Here is a 26,091-nt window from a genome sequence, read left to right on the forward strand (position 1 = left end):
TACAGTAACAACTTCATTGCAGCTTTGCTGTACAATTAAAATTTTTCTAGTATCAGGACAAAAAATGTGGAAAGATCCGGATATTTGTTTAGGAGCAGCAATGTTTTTAGAATTGGTGCAAGTGCTTTTCCCTTGGAGATATTTTTCTACTCAGGGTGAACAGCTGCTTCTGCTTTTAAAACTAGGAACGTCTGGCTTCCATCTGACCGGGTGTTCACGTTCCTTTATTTGTGAAACACATTTGATGTGTACGTGGTTTCTGCATCCCAGAGACTACATCTCAGAGCTGAAAAGAACACAGTGGTGGTGCTCAGGGGGAGAGGAAAGTCACTGGACTTGGCACAAAGCACCTTCACCTGCTAACCATCTCGATGGCTCCACATTTTACCTTTATTTTGTTAAGTAATGGGAAACGTAGAGAGGCCTCCAACAGCTTTCCTGACTCTTCTCACGATTAGAAGTCTGTTAGGGTTGTGTTGATTAGCTCTGACTTTATTCTCAGCAATGTAATTCTCTTTTTAAAGAAGCTTCATTGGGGTTTGGGATTTAGCTCAGTGGTAGAGGAAGGTCTCGGTTCAGTCCTCAGCTCTGGGGAAAAAAAAAGTTTCATACTCTCTGGCCCATCCCCCATGCTGAAAAACTCTGATCTGAATACTGAGGTAGACCAGCTGCCTTTTCTGCCATGTCACTCCCATAAGCAGAGGGCTCTCACGTACAGTAGGACCATCCGGACAAGTTAAGCCACAGGTGTTAGCCACAGCCTCGTCATCTGCCTTTGCCTGAAAACCCCATCCTCTTTCCTTCCCAGTTTACTGTTGTTGCTGCTGCAGGTCTGAGGACCACAGGTTAAACACAGAGACAATTAGGACTAAAATGTGTGCGTGTGTGTGTGTTTGTGTATGTATGTGCGTATACACACATGCGTGGTGCGTGTATCATGGATAATCCCTGTATAAAGTCAGTTAGAAAACTTAAAAATTTTTGTGTGAGATTTTTATTATCATTATTTGTGTAGAGGTCAGAAGACAACTTTCAGGGGGTCAGTTTTCTTGTTCCACCTTTACATGGGTGTGTGTATGTATGTATGGGTCTATCTGTGTATGTGTGTATATATGTGTGCATGTATATATTTTCCAAGGTTGGGGATCTGTCTCCAGGCTAAGTAGGCTCTCTACTTAAGCCCTAAACAAATGTTTTGAATTATGTGTTCCTAGCTGTTTGCTTCCTTTCGTTGTTAAAAGCAACAGCAGCGACAGCTACTTAATTTCCTTGGAAGTCATTTACATTATGAGTATGATAAACTCTGTGTTTACATTAACTAAATCCAAATCTCATTGAGGACAGAATGTGTTTGAGACATTAAATACTAAGTAACAAGGGCGAAAAAAAGAAAAACAAAGTATCAGTTCTTGTGAATCACTGATACATTGTACTTATTCTTAAGAGGTTAGGCCTGTTACCCTTGCTGAGCCTTCAGAATTGCTGAGCCAGTACTCAATGTACTAGAAAGACTGGCGGGCTAATCACACACACACACACACACACACACACACACACACAAGATTGCTTGTGGTAAGAAAATACCCAACCACAAAACACATCCCCAAAGTTTAACATTACTCAAACTCAGTCACAACTCGAGAGAGCAACTGAAGCTTTCTGTTTAGCTACTTTTAATAATGAAAAGGGGAAATACATGTAGACCCACTCACCAATTTGGCAAGCAAGGAACATTAGATTTATACAAAGAGCATTAAAAATGGAAAAATCTTTAGAGAGAACATATTCGTTTTTGATATGCATTTATTTGTATATGAGAAAAAAATACATTTGACATAGGGAATCCAAGTATGAATGCCTTACTGCTAATAGTCTGATTCAGCTGTGACCGCACCAACTCGGCTCATACCACCCCGGAACCAGGGTTCATTCTCTGTTAACCACTTACGCGAGAGGCCAGTCCTCTAAACCTTACAAGTTTATCTACATTGTAATTGAGCTTAGGAATTTCAGGTACCCAAATAGAACTATGTATGTACAATTCTGCTTTATTGCACAGGGTCACAATATATAGCAAGTGATTATAAGACCAACCACGAGATAAATGCTGATAGGCACACACATCTGTCTCTAACCACAAAAGAAGCCGAACACCAATTTGCCACAATGCAGAGGCTGTGTTGACTCTGCTGCAGTCCTGAGGGTTCACGGCACTGACATGTGTTAAATGCAAAACTCGTAGGTTCCTGGTGACATCAGATAGGACACACGGATCACTCGTGTCCTGCACTCATGAGCCACCCATGCCACGCATGTAACACAAAGGCCACTTTAAAGCTTTTCGGAGAGTTCTTTAGTCTTTTTGCCTTTAAAAAATATCACTGTACTAGTTAAGACTCTATTAATTACAGTCTGACATAAAAGTTCAAAGTGGGTCACAAGTTCTGAATTTTGTCAAAGTTATCAGAGACAAAGCCACCTCTGTAATACACTGCAATCTTGTCTTCAAGAACTCTAAGGGTGACAAAGTGTTTAAAAGTTAAAAAGCATTAGGAACGCCACATAATTAGGACAGCAAAGCAAAAGCACTACCCTTAAATGCACGTCACAGAGTGCTTTACAACTAACACAACCACCTGCATGGAGTGTAAGAGAACAAGGCCTCTTCCTCTCTCTGAAGGCCAATGACACTCAGGGCCAAGCAAGTGTAGTCCCTGATTAACTCACCCCTCCTCCCCCTGTGCTGCACTTGGACAGGCCATGGGTGCACAATACTGCACGCGGACACGGGGGTCAGGAACCGAGGCGCTATCTCATTAGTGAGAGTTCTCACCAACCATAACTGAGACACAGTACTACTCAGATGGATCTCCGTCAAATGCTTGTCTGCTGAGTCCTCACATTTGCCCCTTAATGTCTGCACCACACCATACCGCACCAACTCTTCCATCAGTGTTGCTCCAAAACCACTGACCTCCGTTTCTGCCACCCCAATACTTACTGGGCTCCCAACCCTTACAGCCGGGCGATGTTAGCTTCCTTTAACCAGCTTTAGTGGAGTTAGAGGTAAAGAGCTGTTTTGGATTACCTTCCCCAGAAACTCCAGTTAAGGGTCTGGTTTCAGCCTGAAGGTGCACGCACATGTACACACATATACATACACACACATACACACACACACACACACACACACACATACACACACACACATTTGTATGCAATTACCTCAAGATGAAAAACTGTTAGTAAGAAACTTATCCTTAAGGACTGGGGATGCCTTTAATCCCAGCACTCAGAAGGCAGAATGTTGAGAACCGGTCTCAAAATAAAATCAAGTAAAACAAAAACTGGGGAGGCTGGAGTGTAGCTCAGCGGGACAGCAAGTGCCTAGGATGTGCAAGGCCCTGGGTTCAATCCCTAGCACCATTAAAAAAAACAAAGAAACTGACTTTCTTGTGTCAAATCCTGGGAAACAAGTTTACCTGTGGTGTTTACAGACAGCCTCTTTAAGATTCTAAGCTACTTCTCCAGACATGTTATTTCAGTTGAATTGTTAGTCTTTCACAATATTTACTCAGAAAATAACTGTGGCTCCTTGGCCTGGTTCCTGCTAGTTGAGTCCTACCTGAGTGAGCCCTAGAAGTCAGTGCTGTTACTTAGAACAGACACTCTTTTTTTTTTTTTTTTTCTTTTTTCTTTTTTTCGGAGCTGGGGACTGAACCCAGGGCCTTGTGCTTGCTAGGCAAGCGCTCTACCACTGAGCTAAATCCCCAACCCCTAGAGCAGACACTCTTAAGTGGCACAGTGGTAACCGGGCTCCTAGAGTGTCAGAACCCTGACATCTTTCTTTTCAGAGACAGAGGGGGCCGGATGGAGGGGAAGCAGCCTCTGCTCCTTACCTTACTCTGCAACACTGAGAAACCAGAAAAAAAGACCTGGGACTATATTAAGACTCCCAAAGTAAAACTATATGGAAGTGTTTATTTTTTAAAGTCTAGTACCAGAGAACAGGACAGACATGACAGTTACTACTCACAAGGGACAGTGTCCCCACTGGTCGGCTGTGTCCACACCAGTAGCACAAACAAGTCAAGCAGAACAGTAGAGCTTGCAGTGAACCGCTTACAGCGGTGAAGCACACAATGTGTTAACTAGGGCACCCGATCTTTTGGCAATGAATTCAGTAAAAACAGCACAAGGACATTCTGGAAGGGCTTAAAGTCATATTCAGAATTAAACAGAAAATGTTCAAAGCTAAACAGTAAAATGGAAGCTTTCACTAGCTGCTTAATTCTATCAAAACTGAACAGAAATAGTTTGGAGAATGGCTATCTTAACAGCACGTCATTTCAAAGCTAACCCCAACAATTCATCATGGAGCCACAGCCATGGCACTGAGCGCCACCTCTGCTCCAGTCCTCCATGCAGAGCTCGGGTTTAATGACGATGACTCTCCTACGAGCAGAGACAAAATACATGAGGTGAGAGTGAGCCTGAGAAGCCCTGGGCCAGGAGCATGTGCTCTGGCTGCTGACGCCACAGTTTCCACACAGAAGGCCTAGCAACCCTTCCGGGAGGATGAGATCTATCCCGGTGACAGCTGCCCTGAAAGGCCATCAGGTACAGGCTGGTTCCCAGGCAACAACCTGAGGCTCTGGAGAAATGACCAAACCCTAACCCTGACCCCTGCCCACTGAAATCTGCACTGTTTGTCAAGGCTTTGTCCGTAATTAGGGCTTGATCTTAATGACACCACCTTATTTAAGCCAATTAGGAACAAAGCTAAATTGCATTTTCCTTAGGTCTACTCAATTGAGAATAACATCTCAGGTAGTGACATTATCACACAATCTTTAACAAAAACTCATAAGTTGCATTGATTATTCCCCAGGAGATGAGCGAGCGGTGGTAATTCAGATGTGCACCTCTGAAAAGATTGATCAGTTTCCTGTCCCGTTCTATCCAGATTGTCTTGAAAACCATGGGGAGAGACTGGAACGGCCCACCAATCTGAGACTGTATTCGAGCTTTTACAACATTAACGGGGAAGCTTAAGAAGCCCAACATGGCTCCGAGCACACCTCCACAGATGAAGTCGTTGACCAGATGTTCACTATTTGTAGTGGCAGTAGGCAGATGCTCCTTAATGGGCCCACGAAGGCCAAAGAAAAGGATATTGCTGAATCCATTTCGGAAAAGGATGGGCACCAAGCCTCGGTAATACTCTGCAACCCCATGGCATCTGAGCGCCCGGAAGGCCTGGTAAGTGTTTGTGAACTTATCATGATGCTTGTGGTCCTGAAGCAAAGTCTGAACCCTTTCCAATGGAGTGAGAATGGCTTCTGTTGTCCCGGCAAGCAGTGCTGCCACACTTCGGGTGGCAAACTCAGGAGCGTTGCTCACGTGCTTGCGGAGCAGGCGCGACAGGTCCTCATACAGACCAAACATAAGCGCCAGCGTGGTCGTCTTCTGCATCAGTGGGGGGAGGATTCCCCGGTACAAGTTGCGGAACCCATCCTTCCTCAACTGCAGGATGGCGTCCCGGGTTTTGATGCCGTACAGCTGCTGCCGGAAGAGGATCTTCTGAACAGGGTAAGTGATGGCCACGTTGTTGAAAGCGGCGCAGCAGCCACAGAAGTAATGCTTTATTTGCCCCACGTCCGCGAGGTGAGGTGACAAGTCCTGGTTTGATGAGGTCAACATCGGAGGCCTCTTGTCATGAGCTTCTGAGCCCATCATGGTGCTTCCAGCCGCTCCTCTCTGGGGAAGACTTAGCCTGTAAGGAACAATTGAGGTATTACAGAGAGCATGGCTCATGCAGTCTGCCCCAGCCCACTCCAATGTCTACACTCTCTATCTTCCCTTTAAAACTGGATTAGTAATACTCTACCTTTAGACAAAAAACTACTTCTACTAATTGTCCATATTAATGCAATTCAGTCAGTATGCTGTTTCTACACTCACAGTAGGAGTTTGCTTTCTGTGGCATTTGTTGTTGCTACTCTTGTTTTATGACAGTCTTGAGAGAGAGACAGAGAGAAAGAGAGACAGACAGACACAGACAGGGAGAGAACGAGCATGCTCAGGCTAGCCTTCAACTCACAATCTCAAGTTCTAGAATCCTAGCCCTACTCTAATGACTAGCATTAGACCACTAGTTGTTTAGAAATATTTCAGAGGTGTACAAGAGAAATCCTGGGTTCTCCCTTTCTGCAATCACTTTTACCGAAACAACCCTTACAACAGACTGAAGAAGCAGGCAGAAGGCTCCACCTCTGTGTTAGCCACGCAGGAGTAGAGAAAGTTATAAAACACGTGGGAGGCACAGAATATGCAAATTACTTTTCATAAAAATGTGATATCAACAGGCCATAGTTCATCGCTGCTTTTTTAACAGTAATTACTATTTCAAACTTGTTTTAATCCCTGAAACTTGAATGTCAATCCATGTAAGTGAAAGCTTTCTGAAGCACTGAGGTCACTGACCCAGTTTCTAAACAATGGCTATTCTACAGAACCAGAGAGTGGCATCATCCTACTGAAACAGGACTCACAGCTCCCCTAGAGGGGCCAGGCTCAGAAGTCCAACACTGGAGAAGTGGAGGCGGAAGACCGCAGAAGTTAAAAGGTCAGCCTGCAATCTACCCAGTCAAGCTCCAGGCCAGCTAAGGCTTCAAGTGAGACCACAGGGGAAAAGCAAAGTCTTCCCAAGAGATACAACAGCAAATTACACCATGCATTCCACTTGTATTCACACTTATTTAGTGCCTGTGAACTTGGCCTTCTGCTAGGCATTGGATCCTCAAAGACAATAAAGACTAGTCTAGTCAGCACGGTCAAGTAAGCAAATTGGTCACAGAGTCTCAGCGTCTGTGACACTGAGTGCCTGTTAGCGCAGCTGTAGATGTGGGATGCGAAGGTCATGGAAGAATGGGGTTAAGGTGTCATATATATAATTCTTCAAACTATAAAGTTATCCTTCTAGTTTTATATGAGAAAAAGGAGTTCCAGTGACACAGGGCCAGCCCACTCTGACAGGGACCCTAGTGTCCCCCACTGCTACTGCGCCTGGCAATGACTCGGGACAGTTGCCTGGGTCACAGGCAGGACGGCAGATACTGAGATGGAGATGCGAAGATACACTCACAGTCTTGCTCTCCCTGAGGAAGCAAGGTCTTAGTTTTTTTTTTTTTTTTTAAAGATTTATTCATTTATTATATATAAGTACACTGTAGCTGTCTTCAGATACACCAGAAGAGGGCATCAGATCTCTTTACAGATGGTTGTGAGCCACCATGTGGTTGCTGGGAATTGAACTCAGGACCTCTGGAAGAGTAGTCGGGTGCTCTTAACTGCTGAGCCATCTCTCCAGCCCAAGGTCTTAGTTTTATGTGTTTCCACAACATGGCTCAGCAGTAAAGGTGTCTGCCACCAAGCCTGATGGCCTGAGTTTGATCTCTGGGACCCACATTTGGAAGAGAGAACCAACTCCTGCAAGTTCTCTTCTGACTGCAACACGTGAACCATCTCCACACAAGATAAATAAAAATGTAATTTCTAAAAACTTAAACTAACAATAAAAACAGTAAAATATCTGGCTCTAGTCAGGCCTGAAGCCTTCCTGTAATAACAGCACTCAGCCAGCGGAAGACAGACAACTGCAAGTTGGGGGCCTGTCTTAGTTACAGACACCATGACCAAGGCAACTCTTATAAGGACAACATTTAACTGAGGCTGGCTCACAGGTTCAGAGGTTCAGTCCATTATCATCAAGGCGGGAGTATGGCAGCATCCAGGCAGGCCTGGTGCAGGAGGAGCTGAGTTCTACATCTTCACCCAAAGGAAGCCAGGAACAGACTGAGCATCCTCAGGCAGCTAGGAGGAGGGTCTCCAAGCCCACCCCCACAGTGACACACTTCCTCCAACAAGGCCACACCTTCTAATAGTGCCACTCCCTGGGCCAAGCACATGCAAACCATCACAGGGTCAGACTGTTTATAAAGCAAGATTCCACCTCAAGACAATCCTTTCATCCCAAGGACCACTCCTGAAGCCACCTTTTATTTGGTGACAAAACAGTAATCTTACTATAGTTTAGATTTTTAGGCAGTTTTGCTTTATGGAAACAAGGTTTCTCTGTGTAGACCATGCTGTCCTGGAACTTGTTCTATAGACCAGGCTGGGCCAAAACCCAGATGTCCGCAGGTCTTGGCCGCTCAGCTTGATTTTAGTTATTTTTTTTATCTTTTTGGTTTTTCAAGACAGTTTCTCTGTGGCCTTAGCTGTCCCAGAACTCACTCTGTAAACCAGGATGGCCTTGAACTCAGATCCTCCTGCCTCTGCCTCCCGAGTGCAAGGATTAAAGGTGTCCACCACTACCATCCAGTGACTTTTAGTATTTGTAAAGTGATTTTGTTTGTTTGTTTGTTTTGCTTTCCAAGACAGGTTTTCTGTGTAGCCCTGGCTATCCTGGAACTTGCTCTGTAGACCAGGCTGGCCTCAAACTCACAGAGATCCACCTGCCTCTGCCTCCATAGTATATATAGTGCTGGGACTAAACGGATGTTGTTACCTACGTGCAAGTATGAGCAGTTGCTGGCAGGTCCTGTGGAGGCCAAGTGAGGGCAAGAGGGTGTTGGCTCATTCCCTGGAACTGCTTCCTGAAAGGGCACCAAGCACTCTTTTTTTTTTTTTTCCCCCGGAGCTGGGGACCGAACCCAGGGCCTTCTCTACCACTGAGCTAAATCCCCAACCCCGGCACCAAGCACTCTTAACCGTGGAGCCACATCTCAAGGTCCTTGCATTTGTCAATGGACTGATTCTTCCATAGTAAGAGACAACGTTTAACAACTCAGCAGCAAAAGAGTAAAAAAACCCAGTTAAAAAATGAGCAAAGGACTTGAATGAACATGTCACAATAAAGACTACATACAAAATGGTCAACAGGCACAAGAAAGATGGCCAACTTTATAAATCATGAGAGAAATACAAATCGAAATTATCACTTTCTACCCACTTGAATGTCTAGTATCAAAAACAACAATAAAACACCTTCACTCACAAACACAACAAATAAACCAGGTGCCAGGGAGACATCTTAGCAGGCTTTCCTGCTAAGACTAAAGACCCTAATTTGAGGCCTGGAACCTACATAAAGAGCTGGCAGGCAGAGGCTGTGGAACCTGTTAGAGCAGTGTGACCTTTAATACAGTTCCTCATGCTGACCCCCAAACCTTAAATCATTGCAGCTACTTCCTAACTGTGATTATGTTGTTATACATTGTGTTGTAAATATCTGATATGCAGGACATGTGATATTTGCCTCCTGTGAAAAGGCTGTTCTACCTCCAAAGATATGGAGAACCTTAGGTTGAGAGCCATTGCCATACAAGTTCACGCAGCCTAGAGTAGCCATGCTGAAACACTGACGAGCACAAGCCCGCCTCAGAAAGAGGCTGGGAGGCTTCCCAGAAGTGGCATCCTGACCTCCACTGCACGGCATCACATATGCATGCACATACATGCAATAAAGACCCAACAATGACAAAACACAGGCACCAGCAGGACTGTGACGAGGCTCTGTGCACTGGAAGGTCTATAATATAGTACAATGCTCTCTGGGAGACAGTGCAGCGCTCCTCATCGGCGAATACAGCTGTCGACTGATTAGCCTCTCAGCTGTGGATACGAAGCCAAAATCATCACATACCACAGCAGCAGCACCAAAGGGGTGGGAAGTTATCAAGCTAAGCCACACTGCAAGGCATTCAGTGGGAAATGAAACAGGTCAGACAAACTATCTAGGCCTTCAATTCGAATAAAAACAAAAGCCTGTTCAATTCTTCAAGATTTTCCTACATTACCACACTATGCTATTGCTAACTGTCAGGACGACAAATGCTGAAGAGAGGGAAGATGGCGGAGCCCAGGCCCAGAGAAGAATCAGAAACTGCAGACCTTTAACAGAATACAGCACTCACAACCAGAGTTTTCCTTCTAAACCAGCACAGGGGAATTATGCAGTCTCCTGCCACAGCACGAACTTTAAGCTCTTCTGCACCTACCATTGGAACCATCTTGAACTTTGGTCAAATGTTCTCAGGAAGCTCAGCAATGGCCACAGAGATCCTGGAATCAGAGCCTGAGTGACACAGGAGCCTTAGAACCTACTAATTGCCTGAGGTAAAATCCCAGCTCTCTCACAGGTACCTGTGAGCTTCAGCAAGTCACAGTTGCTTTGTTTACAAGACAGGGACATTAACTATCTCAGAGGCTGGCTCAGTTAAGAGTGAAGAGAGCGTGCCCTGCGAGTGGTGTGGTGTACAGAAGGTGCTCAAGACTGAACTGTTACTGTTCTCTGCTTTAGTACTTGGCCAATGTTTAGATGTCCCTCAGGTTGCATCCTGATAAATCCAGTATGGGTGAAAATATCGTGTGAGAAATGCATGTGTTTCTCTTTGGTACTGAGGACTGAACCCGGGGCTCCATGCATGTTAATAGTATTTGTTGATTACCTGAGTCCCTGAGGAGAGTTCAGACACCTGATATACACAGGAGCACTGCTCACTGTGGTGTCACATCAAAAGAGCACAGCGCCCCTTCTGTCTGTCACAAGACAGTGAAGATTACTTAAGGTGCAGTTCCTACCAAACACACCATCACGACAAAGTCAAAACCAGGCTGATGATGTCACTCACCGCACACAGAAGAGACAGGCACAGCACTACAAATGGAGCTATCTGAGTCAAAGCCCGTCCTGCTAGCCTTAGAGCACAGGGTGACGCCTGGCTTCACCTAAGTAGCATTTGCTAGGATCTCGGTTTTGGTTTTTGGTTCATGACAAGCCAGGACCCAGCCACTGAGCCACCCTTCCCACCTCCATTCGGTATCATTCTGTGGTCTGCTTCCTACCACTATTCCCGAGATCCCTGCTTCTGACTTTCAAATCAAGCTCCAGTGTCTGTTCAACTGGCTTTAGGAGAGCCAACCTGTGTGTCTTTCCTTATGCTGTGGAACAACTTCAATGCTACCAACATTATTTGGTCCTTTATTTTAATTTATTTTGGTTTTCTGAGATAGGGTTTCTCTGTGTAACCTTGGCTGTCCTGGAACTTGCTCTGTAGACCAGGCTGGCCTTGAACTACAGATATCCGCCTGCTTCTCTCTGCCTCCTGAGTGCTGGGATCAAAAGTGTGCAACACCACGGTAGGACTTCAACATTACCTGTTCCTTTAAGTTTAGAAGACTTTACCTGTGACATCAACTGGGCCTGGCACCGAGGACAGCTTTCTGGTCACTTTCCCAGTGTTTTCCATCGTTAGCCTTCTCTCTTCTGAAGTCAATTTTGATAAGTGCATTTCCTTTAAAAAAAAAAAGGAAAGAAAATCTGGTTTAATTTTTATATTCTTATAAAGTGGGGGCCAGAGAAATGGCTCAGAAATAAGAACACTGACTGCTCTTCCAGAGGTCCTGAGTTCAAATCCCAGCAACCACATGGCAGCTCACAGCCATCTGTAATGGGATCCAACACCCTTTCTGGTGTGTTTGAAGACAGCTACAGTGTATTCATATGTAATGAATAAATATTTAAAAAAAGAAACGACACGATGGAGTATTTGCTCCTTTTGAGCACAGTAGCCGGTTGTTTAGTGTCCCTCTAGGCCCAACAAGGTTCTTCAGTGACTGCCTACAGTCCTCAGGAAATTTCTTTTTTTTTTTATATTTTTTATTTTTTATTTTTTTCCGAGCTGGGGACCGAACCCAGGGCCTTGCGCCACTGAGCTAGATCCCCAACCCCAGGAAATTTCAACAGTATCTACTGTGGTTGCAAGCCTCGGTAAAATATCTGAGACGATAGTTTTTTTCCTTTTTCCTTGTTAAACTGTGTCTGTGTGGGTCTGGGCCTGCAGCCTGCAGATGTGCTCTTGAGTAACCGGGTATAGTGCTGGGTGTGGTCAGGACCTCTGGCTCCGCACCGGAGTCTCTGCCGCCACCTGTGAGAACACGGGACAATGCTCTATAGGCACTGCAGCTCGCCAGATACTGAGCTTGTTAACCATTAACTGTTCAGTCTTCAACCGCCAGGCTTTTACTGCCTCAGCTGATGGACATGAGGTCAAAACTTCTGTGAGTTTGAGACCAGGCCTTGCTTTAGTTTGGCCCAGACTGACCATAAACTCCTAAGTCTCCTGCCTCTGCCTCTAAATGCTATAATTATAGGTACTATCAGGCCTGTCTAAAAATTGGTTTGTTTTTTATCTTGGATTTTTTTGTTTTGAGACGGGGTTTGTCTGTATAGCCCTGGCTGTCCTGGAACTCTATGTAGACCAGGCTGGCCTCAAACTCACAGAGATCTACCTGTCTGCCTCCCAAGTGTTGGGATTAAAGGTGTGCATCCCATACCCAGCTAAACACTCTTATTAGTACTATACTCAACAATAGAAAATTAATGTTTACCAACTAAAATTAAGTAAGCTTTAAAAAATTAAAACCTGGCACAGAAATGGCTGATACTATATGTCTTGTTCTTTTTTACTGTCATAGTTACTGTTATAATCAACGAAAACCCCTGGGTGTGGCTGCTCAGGTCTTTAACTCAGCACTCAGGCAGGAGGATCTCTGTGAGTTTAAGGACAGCCTGGTCTACAGTTCTAGGACATCAAGGACTACATAGAGAGATCTGCCCCACCTCCCTAACCCCTCTCCCACAAATCCCAGGAATCAACAAAAACATTTAATGTCCACAACCATACACTAGTCTAACAATTTACAAATTCAAAGACTACTTCATCTTTACGCTGTGAACACTTATGTACGGGTCGAGTCATCTGGCCATGACTGGCCTCGAGTTCCGTAGGTGCAGAGGATGGTCAGCATTGGCCAGTGTGCCCAGCTGAGTATCCCACATTCTAAAGTTACCATCTAGCAGTTGGTTACAGCTGTGGTCCTGAAGAAACTCAAGTCATTAGGGCCCTTTAACAATCACCTTGCTCAGCTCAGGGACCCTCAACAGATTACTTCCCTGCTGGGCTCAGTCCCCAACACCACAAAACAAAGGCCACATTTGCTTTTCCCTTCTACTGGGCTAGTTCTTCAGTTATTTTCCAAAACTTTGCAAGTTAAAGTTGCTCCACTCTGTTATGACTGTAATAATGGACCTTGTTGGTAAACGAATAGCCCAGGTAGTCAGTTATTTACAGACCTCTCTGCAACTGACCATAAGAAATTTAGGAATATTCTTGACCACTTACATTACTAGGTATTAAAGAGTCCTATACAGAAAATTTTAAAAAAGTACCTTTTTTTTTGAGACAGGGTTTCTCTGTGTAGCCTTGGCTGTCCTGGAACTTGCTCTGTATACCAGGCTGGCTTTGAACTCAAGAGATCCACCTGCCTCTGCCCCCTAGAGTACTGGGATTAAAGGTGTGAACCACCATGCCTAGCAAAAAAAAAAAAAAGGAATGTTTTGCAAACCTCCCAGATTTCAGACTTAAAAACATTCCTGTCAGCTGCACTCCACCCACCAGAGTGGTGTGACTAGCTTCTCTCTCTCTCTCTCTCTTTTTTTTTTTTTTTTTTTTGGTTTTGAGCCTAGCCTCTAACAGCTGAGCCATCTCTGCAGCCTGTAACAAGTTTCTTAAGGCAGCAGCAAGAAGGAAAGACAGTGTGCAGTGTTCTGATAAGAGTCTGGAATATGGGAGTGGGCAAGATGGCTCATCAAGTAAGGAGTTTACCGCCAATCAGCTCAAACTTACTCCGGAGGTGGACGGAAAAAATCTGGAAAGTTGCCCTCTGACCTCCATTCAAGCACCTTGGCATAATTTTTTTTTTTTAAATTTTAAAACATGGCATGTTTTTGGCTACTACACTCTCATCACTGACTAAACTCCGATGAACTGGTTTCTATTTAAATTTCTCCTTTGCAATTTACTATAAATGCATTTACCATGACTGCACTAGTTTGCTATAAGCCACCAAACCTATCACAAGGGAGCAAAATCCACTTGGATCCAACAAGGGTCAAACTTCTGTGATGTAAGAAACAGTGTAAATTCTAAATATTCCATGTAACTTTCGGCCCACAGGGATATGCAAAAGCCAGATATGACCTTAGTACAAAGGTCTTTGTCCAAAAACAGGGCAAAGGGTAACTGTAATTCTCAAAAGATGTGAATTCCCACTAGTCAGCAGGTCTGAGTCAGCATTCAAAAACAGGGTTAGGCAGGATTCAAGTGCTAGTTACAGCGTGACTTTACCACTGCAAATATAAAGCTACACCTGTGATGAAAATCCACTAGCTTGGCTCCCTTCTACCTGACAAGGGTGACTAGAGTCAATTCTTGTCAGAAGTGTCTTGTCGCCATAAGGAGAAACACTAACGGTGACTCTGATTTGTTTCTCATGTGCCCTGGACCTAAGTCTTCAAATACTTTCAAAGCAAAGACGCCAGAGGTCCATTTTGGTATGATCACTCCACATACAGTTCATTCTTCTGTTCAACAGACTACAGGTAAAAACAAAACAGAAGGTGGGCACTAGGACCAGCTGGGCAGACTGTAAGGGCCAAAACAAAGGTTAAGCTAAAAGTCGTAAACATGGCTGAGGTGCTGACACCCTCTACCTAAGCTAGATACAACAATCCGCACAGAATGGAACAATTGACGCCCGCCCACCCGCCCGGCTTAGACTGTTTACTGCGCGATGAAACATGGTGTCTCAAAACGAGCATTCTCCAGGCTTCCATCTGCCCACTCCCTGAGGTCCGAGAGGCCCTGGGCGGAATCGCCAGCACCACGAGGTACCACGGACCACCGCGATCCCGCGGGGCGCAGACAAAGGGAACCACGAGCCACGGCGATCCCCTGGGCCTGCAGATTCCGAGCTGTGGGCGCCTCCCTGCCGGAGCGCGCCGCAGCACCACAGGCCCCTGGGCCGGAACCCGGCCGCAGCCGCCGGGCCCAGACGTAATGCGAGCGCAGGACCTGGAACTCGCCAGCCCACGACCCTGCTCTAAGCCTCTCTTCTCTATGGCCAGAAGCTGGAGCACACGGGCGGCCGTTCCCTACCCGACACAGGACTCACCCATGGCCCCCGGCGCCCGCCCGCAGGACGGCCGGCGAGCGAGCCCGCGCCCGCGCAAGCGCAGACAGGTTCGACCCAAGCAGGGCCGGGGCGGGGCGTTGTCGGATCACGTGAACAGGGCACCGCCCTGCTCTGGGTGTGGGTATCGTTGTGGCTTCCCTGTACAGCGTCGGATCTGCTAGTGACTCTTGTCACACCTTTTGCCATGCTCTAAGGGTGCCGCTGGTCCCCCCCACCCCGTCCTTAAGCTGAGGTTATACGGTGGCTTTATTGTACCATAAAACAGCAAACGCGTCCTCTAGCTTGTAGTGAGATCTAAGGCTATAGATGGCGCGTGCGTGAAGGCGCGAAAGCTTCTGATTAGGTGTTCTCAAAGCTTGGTGGAGAGCTCTTTGTCACCGCACTTCACAGGACACCTGTGTGCACATGCGGTCATACAGCTAGCCTCTTTTTCCTTAGATGCTCACACAGTTTGGGGGGTCTTGGAAGAAGCACTAGGCCAGGTCACAATTATAGCCGTGTCATCCCTTGAGTGACTTTTGGCAAGTTATTCCTCTTTTCCGTGCATGGGTTCCCCGGTGTTGTGACATTCGAACAATGGTTCTGATTTGCAGAACCACAGGCGACACATGTCAGTGGACAGAAGGGACAAGGTGAGCAGGCTCTTCAGCAGACTCCCGGATGTGCACGAAGTGTATGCTATTTAGAACTGGGATTAACCTAACATCCCATACCTTCTCTAGGTGGGTGACCCAGCCTGCTCAGTGTTTACAGGCTTCTAACCGTGTCGGAAACCACGCTTCCCCTCCTAGGTCAGCAAACAGGAGAGTCAATCTTGGTGTTGCAAAGCATCCTTAAAGGAAGTTTATCTAGAGATTCATTTAATCAAGTTCCTAAGAGGAAAAAATTTACAAAACATTCATTTTTAAAAGAAAATAGGGGTTGGGGATTTAGCTCAGTGGTAGAGTGCTTGCCTAGGAAGCGCAAGGCCCTGGGTTCGGTCCCCAGCTCCGAAAAAAAGAACCAAAGAAAAAAAAAAGATTTACTCTACTGTTAGCGCATGTGTATAAGTACCCAGAGAGACCAGAAATAGGGCTTCAGGCTCCTTGATCCTCGAATTACTAAAGGCTGTGAACCATCCCATGTGGGTGTCAGACTCAAGTCCTCTACAAGAGCAGTATATGTTCTTAACAACCGAGTGACCAAGCAGCCTCTCCAGCACCCAACCCTCAATTTTTAAAATAGGTTCATGATTTTGTGTTGGGCCACAATGATAGTGTCCTCTGCCACACACACAGTCGTGGCCCCTTGAGGAGGTACCTCCGAGGGAGTTCAGAGTCTGATGGACTCAAGCCTACAAATGTGGGAGTAGGAGAGGCTTTCCCCCTTAGGAAGGAACCAGGGGCAGATTCATAGGTAAGAGGTGTTTGAACTGGACCTCAGGATGAGCGGATGGAATTTGGGCCAGTAACGGAAGTCACCTCAGCAGTGGGAGGGGATAAGACAGTAAATGTCAGAGAGTGGGCCTGTTAGTGTGAACCTCCCCAGTCACAGGCACAAAGGGACAGTTTTTTTGGATCACAGAATGATGACAAGGCCACATTATGGTTTAGAACAAATCGGGCAACAATTGGAGAAAGGGCATTTACCTCAAAATTATGTTTGCCTTGGCTTCTGTGAATTTCTATTCCAATGTATTATTCAAAAAGCAAAGAAACCAGGCGGGTATCCAGTGTGTTCATCAGCATAAATAATTAATTCCAGACTAGAATGGAAAGGTTATATAAAGAGAAGGGAAAACTTGAAATTAAACATGCAGGCAGGGTGTAACTGACTCAGAAGAGTGCCAATCCCTCATCACCAGAACACTCGTGTCTGAAGCGGAGCCAGCACGTTCCTGCTACAGGCCACAGCGCAGACCTCCAGTTTCTTGTCAGAGGCTTCTGGGGACTTTAGTCACTGTTCTCGAGTATCTGTGGAGATGAGAACCACCTGTTTTTAAATCTAGAATTCATCATCAGGTTATCGTTACATTTCCAGCCCCATTCATTATCCTTCCGTCTTTCGTTTGGATCCTAAAACTATTCTTCGGACCTGAGACAGCGTCCTCTCACCCAGGTATATTCACGTCATTGCTCAGCCGGGGCCTTCCCAGGCAACCCATTTCTTAACTGGGCACACAGGAGGGCCCACAGTCTGGCTCCTCTGCCTTGCTGAGACTTTCTCCCTCGATAACCTCCTGAGGTGCAGCGCTGAGCAGTCGCTCACATCTTGCAAATCCTTGTATTCCATAAACCTTGTCCTTGTCACCGTCCAAGTTCACGGTAACCTGGCAAGGTCCCATTGTGTCTTCCACCTAAGGCTTTCCCTGGTCACCCTGGGCAGAATTCACTGCTCTCGCCTGTCTCTTCGCAGTCACAGAGTGGCCAGGGTGTTAAGGTTATCCTTAAAGGTGTCTTTTCCTCACAGACAGATCACAAGCACAGAATGTTCTGACTCGTTCTTCCACTCAAAAGTTTGGCTCAAAAGGGAGCATAAAGGTTTGCCAATAAGCTGGAGGTGATGATGGAGTGCTTCCTTGATCCCACTTGGGAGGCAGAGGCAGGCGGGTCTCTGTACGTTCAAGTTCCAGGACTCTGCTAGGGCTGAACAGAGAAACTCTATCTCAAAAAACAACAAAAACAAACAAACAAACAAAACAACAAAAAACAAAAGAAAAAGAAAGGAAGGAAGGGAGCTGGAGAGACGGCTCAGTGGTTAAGAACACTGACTGCTCTTCCAGAGGTCCTGAGTTCAATTCCCAGCAACCACATGGTGGCTCACAGCCATCTGTAATGGGATCCGATGCCCTCTTCTGGTGTGTCTGAAGACAGTGACAATGTAATCATATATATAAAATAAATAAATCTTTTTTTAAAAAAGGAAAGGAAGGAAGGAAGGAAAAAGGAAAGAAAGAACAGTTTGCCAAAATAAAACACAATAAAATGCCTGTGGAGAGAGAGGTTAAAGAGGGACTTCTAGAGGCTAGCTTAGTGGTAGCATGCTTTCCCAGTACACTTCGGACCATGCAGCTGAGGCTTTGGGAGAAGCACATGAAGGTGCCGCTCCCCTCATTGTTTTAAGCACCCTTTAACTGCCCCACCCCACCCCCATGCTTTCTAGGAATCTGCCAGGTGCCCCCAGGGCCCATTAGCCCAACTTAACTTCTGCAAACTGCCGTTACTGAGTAGCTCTGCTTAGATAAAGTCACCTCTGGTCATCCTCTATAGGGGGTCACTGACCTTCCTCTCTGTTCCTCTCTGTATTTCCCACTTCCCTATAATCTTTTGGGCCACTCTGCCACGCCCCTTCACACCCCTCGGCTCTGTCACTAGGCCCCGATCCCTTCCCTGAACTGCAAACCATGCACATTTTGCCCCCTCTGCCCAGAAGAAAATATCCTGTCCCTTCTTCACCCCTTAGTTCCAAAAGCCTCCCTGCTGTCCCTGACCTGACCTCACTACCTCAAGCTGCAGAGTCCTGTGCACTGGCAGCCCTTCCCTGGGAACCACGCGTCCCGGGCTCTACCGTCTGTCTGTCCAAATGCTGGGTGTGCCAGGTCTGAGACCTGCTCCTTTCCTTGGTTCATTTTCAACTTTTTATTTTCTTTTGAGGAGCCGGAGCCCAGGGCCTTACACAAGTTGGGCAAGTGGTTTCCCCTCGGAGCTGCACCCAGGGTGCCCTGGCACCTTTCCAAGCCTGTATCTGTAAACAGGGGCCAAGGTTAACTCCTCAGCAGAGAGGCTGTTCTGCCTACTCACTTCTATTCATGGGGATGAGAGCCCATCAGATCAATGAATGATGCCCCCCTCCCCGCAACTGTGAGCACATTTGACATCTCGTAAAAGAATAAAGTTAATAAAGTAAAGAGCAGGCATGCTGCACAGTTCCAGACCATTGGCTTAGTATGCGCTTAACTCTAGGCACCCTCCCCAGGCACTGCAAAACAAAGCCCGGCCCCACCCGGAGAATCAAATCTGACTGCTTTGCAGTGGTATGGCCTTGACTTCGGCTGGGATCTCCCGGCAACTCGACCTCTGGGAGCCAGGTTGGTACTTAGCAGGCTCCTGGGATGATTGCTTGCACAGCGGAGGCTGAAGAGACTCCCTAGATTCTAGGTCAGAGAGGTGGGACCGGATTTGTAATCCCAGCAGTGAAGAATCTGAGGCAGGGTGAGAACTCCTAGGCAGCCTTTACATTTACTACAGATCAGATTCAAGGTTACTAGGCAAAGAGACACACGCCAATGTAGCGTCCCAGTCTCAAAGCAGAGTTAGAATTTCCGAGGCAAAACCCAACCAGCTGGTCTATATATTTGACACGAGTCTCCAGTGATCTTCATGGGAAACGACAACTCCAGATTGACATCCTAACCCATGAAAACGACTGGAGGTCCCTTAGGAATCAGGAATGTGTACGTGAATGAGCTCAGGAGAGAAAGAGCCCAGAAGAGAAAGAGTCCTAAGGAGGCATGAGGTGGGGCTGCTGCCAAACGCTGAGAGTAAAAGAAGCAGGTCCAGCTGCAGTCAGGGAAGGCTACCTGGAAGTGTTTAAGGGACGAAAGGTCAAGCTGCACCTTTGGCTGACCTCGGTCCATCCTTCAATGTTGCTTCTCTCTCAGGTACACACCTAAATGTCAAGCTTTGTCCCAGAAAGTTTGGTGACCTCTGACCTCTGAGAAGTACCGTCAGGAGACACCTCATTTGGTATCCGAGTGACACAAACTTGTGAAATTCAAACACGTTTTTATCTAGTAAAAGGCCAATCAATGCACAGTAAACATTTGCACAATGCTCTAGGATTTCCAAGCAGTTACACAATGGCTATGCCCTCCGATTGTCACATGTTTTGTTTATCGGGAGAAATCCCTTGACCTGTGTTTACCTGGGAGAGGTGGGGCGGGGCTGCACCACCTCCAGGCCTGGGCAGATCACAGACATACAGTTCGTTAGCAGTGACTGATAGCTCCTCCTTCCCTGGCACGAAAGGTGAAGATAATTCCAGGGCAAACTGTCCTTTACCCCAGAGAATGTTACCCAAACTCTGATGCCCCAGGGAAGCTGTGGTTCCTGGGACCAACCTCAGATCTGAATGGAAATCGCCAAGCACAAGGACCCAGGGATTTTTTTTACAAGAACCACTCGGGGATCCTGTGATCAGGGAAGCTGGGAGAAAAACTTACATACCACATAGCCTTCCGTGAGACCAGGCGATGGGCCTGCAAGCTTAAAGCCAGGACCTTCTGGATGTATAGTCAGGGGAAACCTTTGTGTCTGCAGCAGGACATGAGGGGTCCTTCCTGAATGGGAGAAAGGAAGGAAGGAAGGAAGGAAGAAAGAAAGAAAAGAAGAAAGAAAGGAAGAAAGAGAGAGAGAGAGAAAGAAAGAAAGGGAGGCCATGACTGCTCCTAAGGGGTTGAGGTTTTTATTATAGATACAGAGAAGAACACAGCCAGACACAGAAGCATCTGGCAAATTCTAGAGCAAACAGGACCAGCAGACTGAACTGATGAACCCTGTGAGGATGTGGGTAGGGCAGGGTTGGGGGGAGTGAGAGAGGAGGAGAGAGGAACCTGGAGCCTAGAGGCCAGGAGTGAGCCAGAAGACCAGGAGATAAAACCAAGAAACTAAGAGAGCGAACGACTTGTAGCCAAAACGACTGAGGTTATTATGTCAGAAAGGGGAGCTGGGGGAAGGAAGGGCAGCCCTGGGTTGGAGAGCCTGGGATGGCTGGGCAGGTGTAACAGGGATGTTGGGAAAGGCAGGCAGTTGCACCAGCTTTGGTTTGAGATCTAACACTTCCTGGTGCTCAGATTTGGGGCGCCTGGGGAGACTCTCCTAGAGGCAGATTCTCCTCACTGCGTGCGCGCGCACACACACACACACACACCCGCTTTCCTTCTTCTTACTCTTGTGGAACAGCGTGGCCCTACAGTTCCCACCAGACTACCATCACTTCTAGACTGCGGCCTTCTTCTGAGTCTCCACTGTTGGCTCCAGCTTCTGGTTTTCCTTTGTCACCGGTCTTTTTGAGACTCCTACCTCGGCACCGCAGAGGTCCCTCTCACAGTGTGCAGTGTCGAGTGTGCACACAGCGAGCATGCCATACCCGGGACCCTTACTCTCAGTCGCTGACCATCCATTCTCCTGTCCCCTGTGTGTGGGCTTGACAATTCTAGTAAGGAGGGGAAGATAAACAGGTGAGAAACGTGATCAATGGATATGATTTTAATATCCGTACATTAAAGATGCAGGGACATTTATATAATAAAGTGTTGAGAAATAAAAATAATAACTCTGGGAATTATTTAAACTGTAAACACAGGTGCTTACTACTTAGATAATAGCCAGGCATGTGTGTGCTGTGATACGTGCAGAGGTCAGGGGACAGCTGAAGGAGTTGTTCCTCAACTTCCACCACGTGTATTCTGGGGATTGACTTAGGTTGTCAGGCTTGGTGGCAAGCACCCTTACCCACTGAGCCATCTTGCTAGCCTCTTTTGTTTTTGTTTTGTTTTGAGACAAGCAGGGTCTCATGTAGGCCAGGTAAACCTCAAATTGGCTCTGTAGCTGAGACTGACCCTGATGATCGCACCTCCACCTATGGAGTGCTGCGATTACAGGCATGCATTCCTGTGGTGTTGGGGATAGAATTCATTGCTTCGTGCATGCTAAGCAAACATTCTACCAACTGAACTATATCCCTGAGTCCCTCCCCTTTTCTTAAAGCATTGAGTCTAGTAACCCAGGCTGATTCAACTCAGTATGTAGTCAAGGATGACTTTTATGTATGTGAGAGCACTGTTGCTGTCTTCAGACACACCAGAAGAGGGCACCAGATCCCTAAACAGATGGTTGTGAGCCACTATGTAGTTGCTGGGATTTGAACTCAGGACCTCTGGAAGAGCAGGTGGTGCTCTTCACTGCTGAGCCATCTCTCCAGCCCAAGGATGTCTTTGAACTCCTCACGCTCCTCCATTCACCTCCCAAGTGCTAGGATTACAGGTGCGTGACACGACAAGTTGGCTAAGCAGAGTGGTTTCAAACAACAAAGATGGGGTGTTGGGGTGTGCTGCTCTGAGCCTACATCTCCAGGAGGGCCTAGGCTGTCCCTGTTTCAGCTTGTCAGACATCAGGTGAAAGCATCTTTGATCTGTGAAACAGATCCCATACTGGTGGTTTTGAAAGTCTCTGTGTCTTGTAAGCCTAGCCATTGAGGTGACATGGCTGCCATGGCCTCTGCTGTTTACCATACCTCATCCCTTTTCTTTTTGTTACCTGAAGGCTGATGAGGACATTCTTGCAAACTGCATGTGGAACACTCCTGACAACGCCGTGGGCTCTCTGACTGGCTCATGTAGCTGCAGGGGCAGAGTGAGCCACAGGTGCTGTGTTTCCCCAAGAATAAGGAAGTCGAGGGCCAAAGTGATGGTTCTGGTTCACCTCATATCTTCCTGTACTGAGCACTGTATTCTACCAACGCCTTAACTGGGGACAGTCAGTCACCTCCACAGCCTAAGCCCAGGCCACTCCCACTCAGCACCTGCCGGAACTTTAGTTCTCTTTGTTGGGAGGAAAATGCTAAGCCTGTTTTCTCATGCTTTAAGCAAGCCTGGGTTACTAAGGAAAAGGTCTCCAGATGTAACCATGAAGCTTTTGTTTGGGGGCATTTTCAAATATACAGTGGAGAACCAACTGATGCCTCCCAGGACAGAAACACCTGGGGATGGGTCTGCCCCCTGATCCATAATGGCCTTCTGTACATTTCTCTTGGAACCACCACCACCACCACCACCACCACCACCACCACCACCACCACCACCACAACAACAACAACAACAACAAAAAAAAAACCCAAGCAGAACTGTGGGTGGTAATTTCTGAATGAAGATATTCCTCACAGGGCTGGCTATAACCAAAACTTGGATATAAGTTAATAAAGTAAAACACTGTATCATAGGCCGATGGGAAAGAAGACCATACCTTCAGGGATTTAATAAAGAAAAGGACAGGTTTCTCTTAAGTGGAAAGTGAAGGGTGAAGCCAGTGATGGTTTGCCTGTGCTTGGCCCAGGGACTGGCACTATTAGGAAGTGTGGCCCTGTTGGAGTAGGTGTGTCACTGTGGGGGTGGGCTTTAATATCCTCCTCCTAGCTGCCTGAGGGTGCTCAGTCTGCTCCTGGCTTCCTTCCAGTGAAGATGTAGAACTCACCTCCTCCCGCACCAGGCCTGCCTGGACACTGCCATGCTCCTGCCTTGATGATAATGGAGAACCTCTGAACCTGTGAGCCAGCCCCAGTTAAATGTTGTCCTTTATGAAACCTGCACTGATCATGGTGTCTGTTCACAGCAGTTACGACCCTGACTAAGGCACAGCCAGAAGCACAGATGAGCCTCATTTTGCTTAGAGTAAAACAATTCTACTTGTGTCTGGAAGATGGAGGAGCTCCTTCAGAACAGGAAACTGCATCAGTGACGTAAGTGTTGTCTTCTTTACATGTTTCTGAAATACAAATTTAGTTTGGTGAGAACATTTGAGTTTTATCATCAGAAGATTGGGAACTTGGGGGAAGTGGCACATGAGGATGCTATGAGCTGAGCTGTTTCTCAGGCTGCTTGCTCTCTCTCAGCCCTGCTCTTCTCCCCCCAACCCTGCTTTCCCCCACTCAGTCCTGTTTCCCACCCCAGCCTTACTTTCTCCATCTCAGCCCTGCTTTTCACCTTCAACCCTGTTCTCATCACCTCAGCCCTGCTCCCCTCACCTCAACCCTGTTCTTCCCTCCCAACCCTGTTTCCTCTCAGCCCTGTTCTCCCCTCCCCCAGACCTGCTCTCCCCACTCAGCTCTGCTTTTCCCCTTTCAACCCTGCTCTCCCCATCAGCCCTGCTCTCCCCACCTCAGCCCTGCTCTCCCCTGCTTTTTTTTTTTCCTCAGCAAGTGAATCCTCACAGCTTTGTCAGGGTGCATCGAGGAGTGCGGGTTGTAGTGGGAGCCAGGCAGCCTGTCAGCTCCACTCAGGACTTCCTGTACTTGTACGACATCCTCCCTCCTATAAGAGCCGGCTCAGATGCCTCTTCTTGTCTCTCCAGCTAGAACACCCGTCAGCCACCTCTTCACACTGCCGGTCGGCCACTCATCTGTCCACTCTGCCACCTACCTCTTCTTCCTTCCAGGGGATTAGTCTCACCTCCATTTTGCTTTTTCTGAGGCTCAGCTGTAATGCAAACAAGAGGCACACGAGGGCACCAGAGCCATGCTAGTAATGGCCACCCACTTAGCCTTCTATGGAAACTGTCCTCCAAAGCAGAGGAGTGGTAGGGTGTGTGTGTGTGTGTGTGTGTGTGTGTGTGTGTGTGTGTGTGTGTGTGTAGAAAAGTTGTGAGGGAGAAGGGGGGCAGCATGGCAAGCCTGAGCGGTTCCCCCTCAATGGTGAGGGGAAAAACCAAACCAAACCAAACAACCATCACCAACATCACTACCATTACCAACAAATAGCTCGCAAACTCGCAATGAATCCTTCAGTCCCATCCCAGCTGCCAAGAATGGCACTGGTCAAAGTGAACCTCCAAGCTCTTGGCTCAAGGATCCTGGAGGATTGCCCTGAGGCTTTAGCAAGCCTCTGCCTCTCTGGTCCTCTATTTCTCTCTACCCAACGCTTCCTTGAGGAAGATGCTCATCCCCCTCCCCTGCTGGCCCCACTGATTTACGTCTGTTTCATGCTCCATGTCTGCTACACACACACACACACACACACACACAATGTTTATATATATATGTATACATATACATACAAACGACCCCCCCCAGAGGCTACAACACACACATATGTATACAAACAAAAACAAAAACAAACAAAAAACCCTTCAGATAAAAACAGTCAGTGAAGTACCTTCCTTCTTAGGACTTCCTGGTTGCACTTAGTAGCACTTGGGTCCCGGCTAAGCCCAAGTACATTTTCTGTCTCCAGGTCCTTGTGCCAGGATTTGCCCTTTCCAGACCAGCATTTCCTGTCTGTGTGCATGGGTGCATGCTTGGGGACCACTACTGTGCTAAGGGAGAATGAGTCCCAGGGAGGTTTATTTTGGAGGGAAGCAAGGCCACACCCTTGAGTAGGAAAAGAAGGTAGGTTCCTCCTCCCTGTGGAGGTGAGGCCCCATCACACTAGGATCCTCAGGGCTGCTCTGTATGTGATGGAGGGAGGGGCTTTCTTGCTTCAGAAAGATTCTAGGCTGCAGAGTGATGCTTAGCATGACCATAGTGTCAGGGCCGGCAGCAGAGCACTTGTCTAGCATGCTCAAAGCTCCGGGTTCCATCCCAGCAATGCGCGTGAGCGCGCGCGCGCGCGCGCGCGCACACACACACACACACACACACACACACACACACACACACACATAGACACACACACCAGCATCCCTAGCACTTCATAAGATCAACCGTTGATTCTGGGGGAAATGGTTCCGCCCCTCCACCCACCCCCCTCTGGTTATTTACCTCCAATGACGAAGCCCCAGGAGACCTGGAGTATTGCTACAACGGTGTAATGGCACCGAGAGGCCTGTCCAAATCTCCTGTTGGTTCTGACACCTGATACCTCTACCTGGAACAGCCACGCCCTTGTGAACTCTTGCTTCTTCTCCTGGGTCCACCATGCCCCTGTCTGTTGTAAATAGACCCAGTTACCCACATGTCCCTGCCTCTACACCCCGGCTATGTATATACGGCCTGTACTACATGGAGTTATTTCTTGTTTGCCCCCTCCACCCCCTACACACACACAGGAAACCCCCTGAGGCCAGAGGTGGGGTCCACTCACCTCAATATCCACTAGGGAGCAAGCACTCAGTGGATGTCTGCTGAGCCAACTCTCTTTTTCCCACGTTAGAAGCTCATAAGGGACCCAGCTTCCTCATCTAGAGGGAGCTGAAAAGTTCCTCCTCTCCTGGACCCAGCCCTTTGAGGGATGGCATAGCT

At 47.3% G+C, this 26,091-nt stretch overlaps 2 protein-coding genes and 1 long non-coding RNA gene across 10 annotated transcripts in view; 1 reads left to right on the forward strand and 2 right to left on the reverse strand.

Moving 5' to 3' along the window:
- Nucleotides 1-1,785: 1,785 nt before the first annotated feature.
- Slc25a51 (solute carrier family 25, member 51) lies at nt 1,786-15,147 on the reverse strand. 8 transcript variants are annotated; one of them, XR_015619704.1, is made up of 5 exons: nt 15,082-15,147; nt 13,298-13,438; nt 11,252-11,360; nt 3,745-5,776; nt 1,786-3,404 (listed from the first exon to the last, which is right to left on the reverse strand). XR_015619704.1 is itself a non-coding variant. In XM_087548949.1 (4 exons), exon 4 carries the CDS (start codon nt 5,737-5,739, stop codon nt 4,843-4,845), a length of 897 nt encoding a protein of 298 aa, XP_087405075.1. In that variant the 5' UTR covers nt 5,740-5,776; nt 11,224-11,360; nt 13,298-13,438; nt 15,082-15,147; the 3' UTR covers nt 1,786-4,842.
- The window catches only part of LOC148005770 (uncharacterized), a 28,201-nt gene continuing 15,663 nt past the window's right edge, over nt 13,554-26,091 (forward strand). Inside the window, exons 1-2 of the mRNA XM_087551591.1 lie at nt 13,554-15,149; nt 23,469-23,595. Coding sequence (XP_087407717.1) covers nt 14,649-15,149; nt 23,469-23,483 — 516 coding nt within the window. The 5' untranslated portion in view covers nt 13,554-14,648 and the 3' untranslated portion in view covers nt 23,484-23,595. The remainder of the gene's footprint in view (nt 15,150-23,468; nt 23,596-26,091) is intronic.
- Nucleotides 19,848-24,340, reverse strand: LOC148005771 (uncharacterized). The gene is made up of 3 exons (XR_015620855.1): nt 24,275-24,340; nt 23,331-23,621; nt 19,848-21,294 (listed from the first exon to the last, which is right to left on the reverse strand). It is a non-coding gene; the product is annotated as an uncharacterized LOC148005771 (long non-coding RNA).

Source organism: Rattus norvegicus, chromosome 5, assembly GCF_021556685.1.
Source record: "Rattus norvegicus strain SHRSP/BbbUtx chromosome 5, alternate assembly SHRSP_T2T, whole genome shotgun sequence".
In the NCBI taxonomy this organism is placed as follows: Eukaryota; Metazoa; Chordata; class Mammalia; order Rodentia; family Muridae; genus Rattus; species Rattus norvegicus.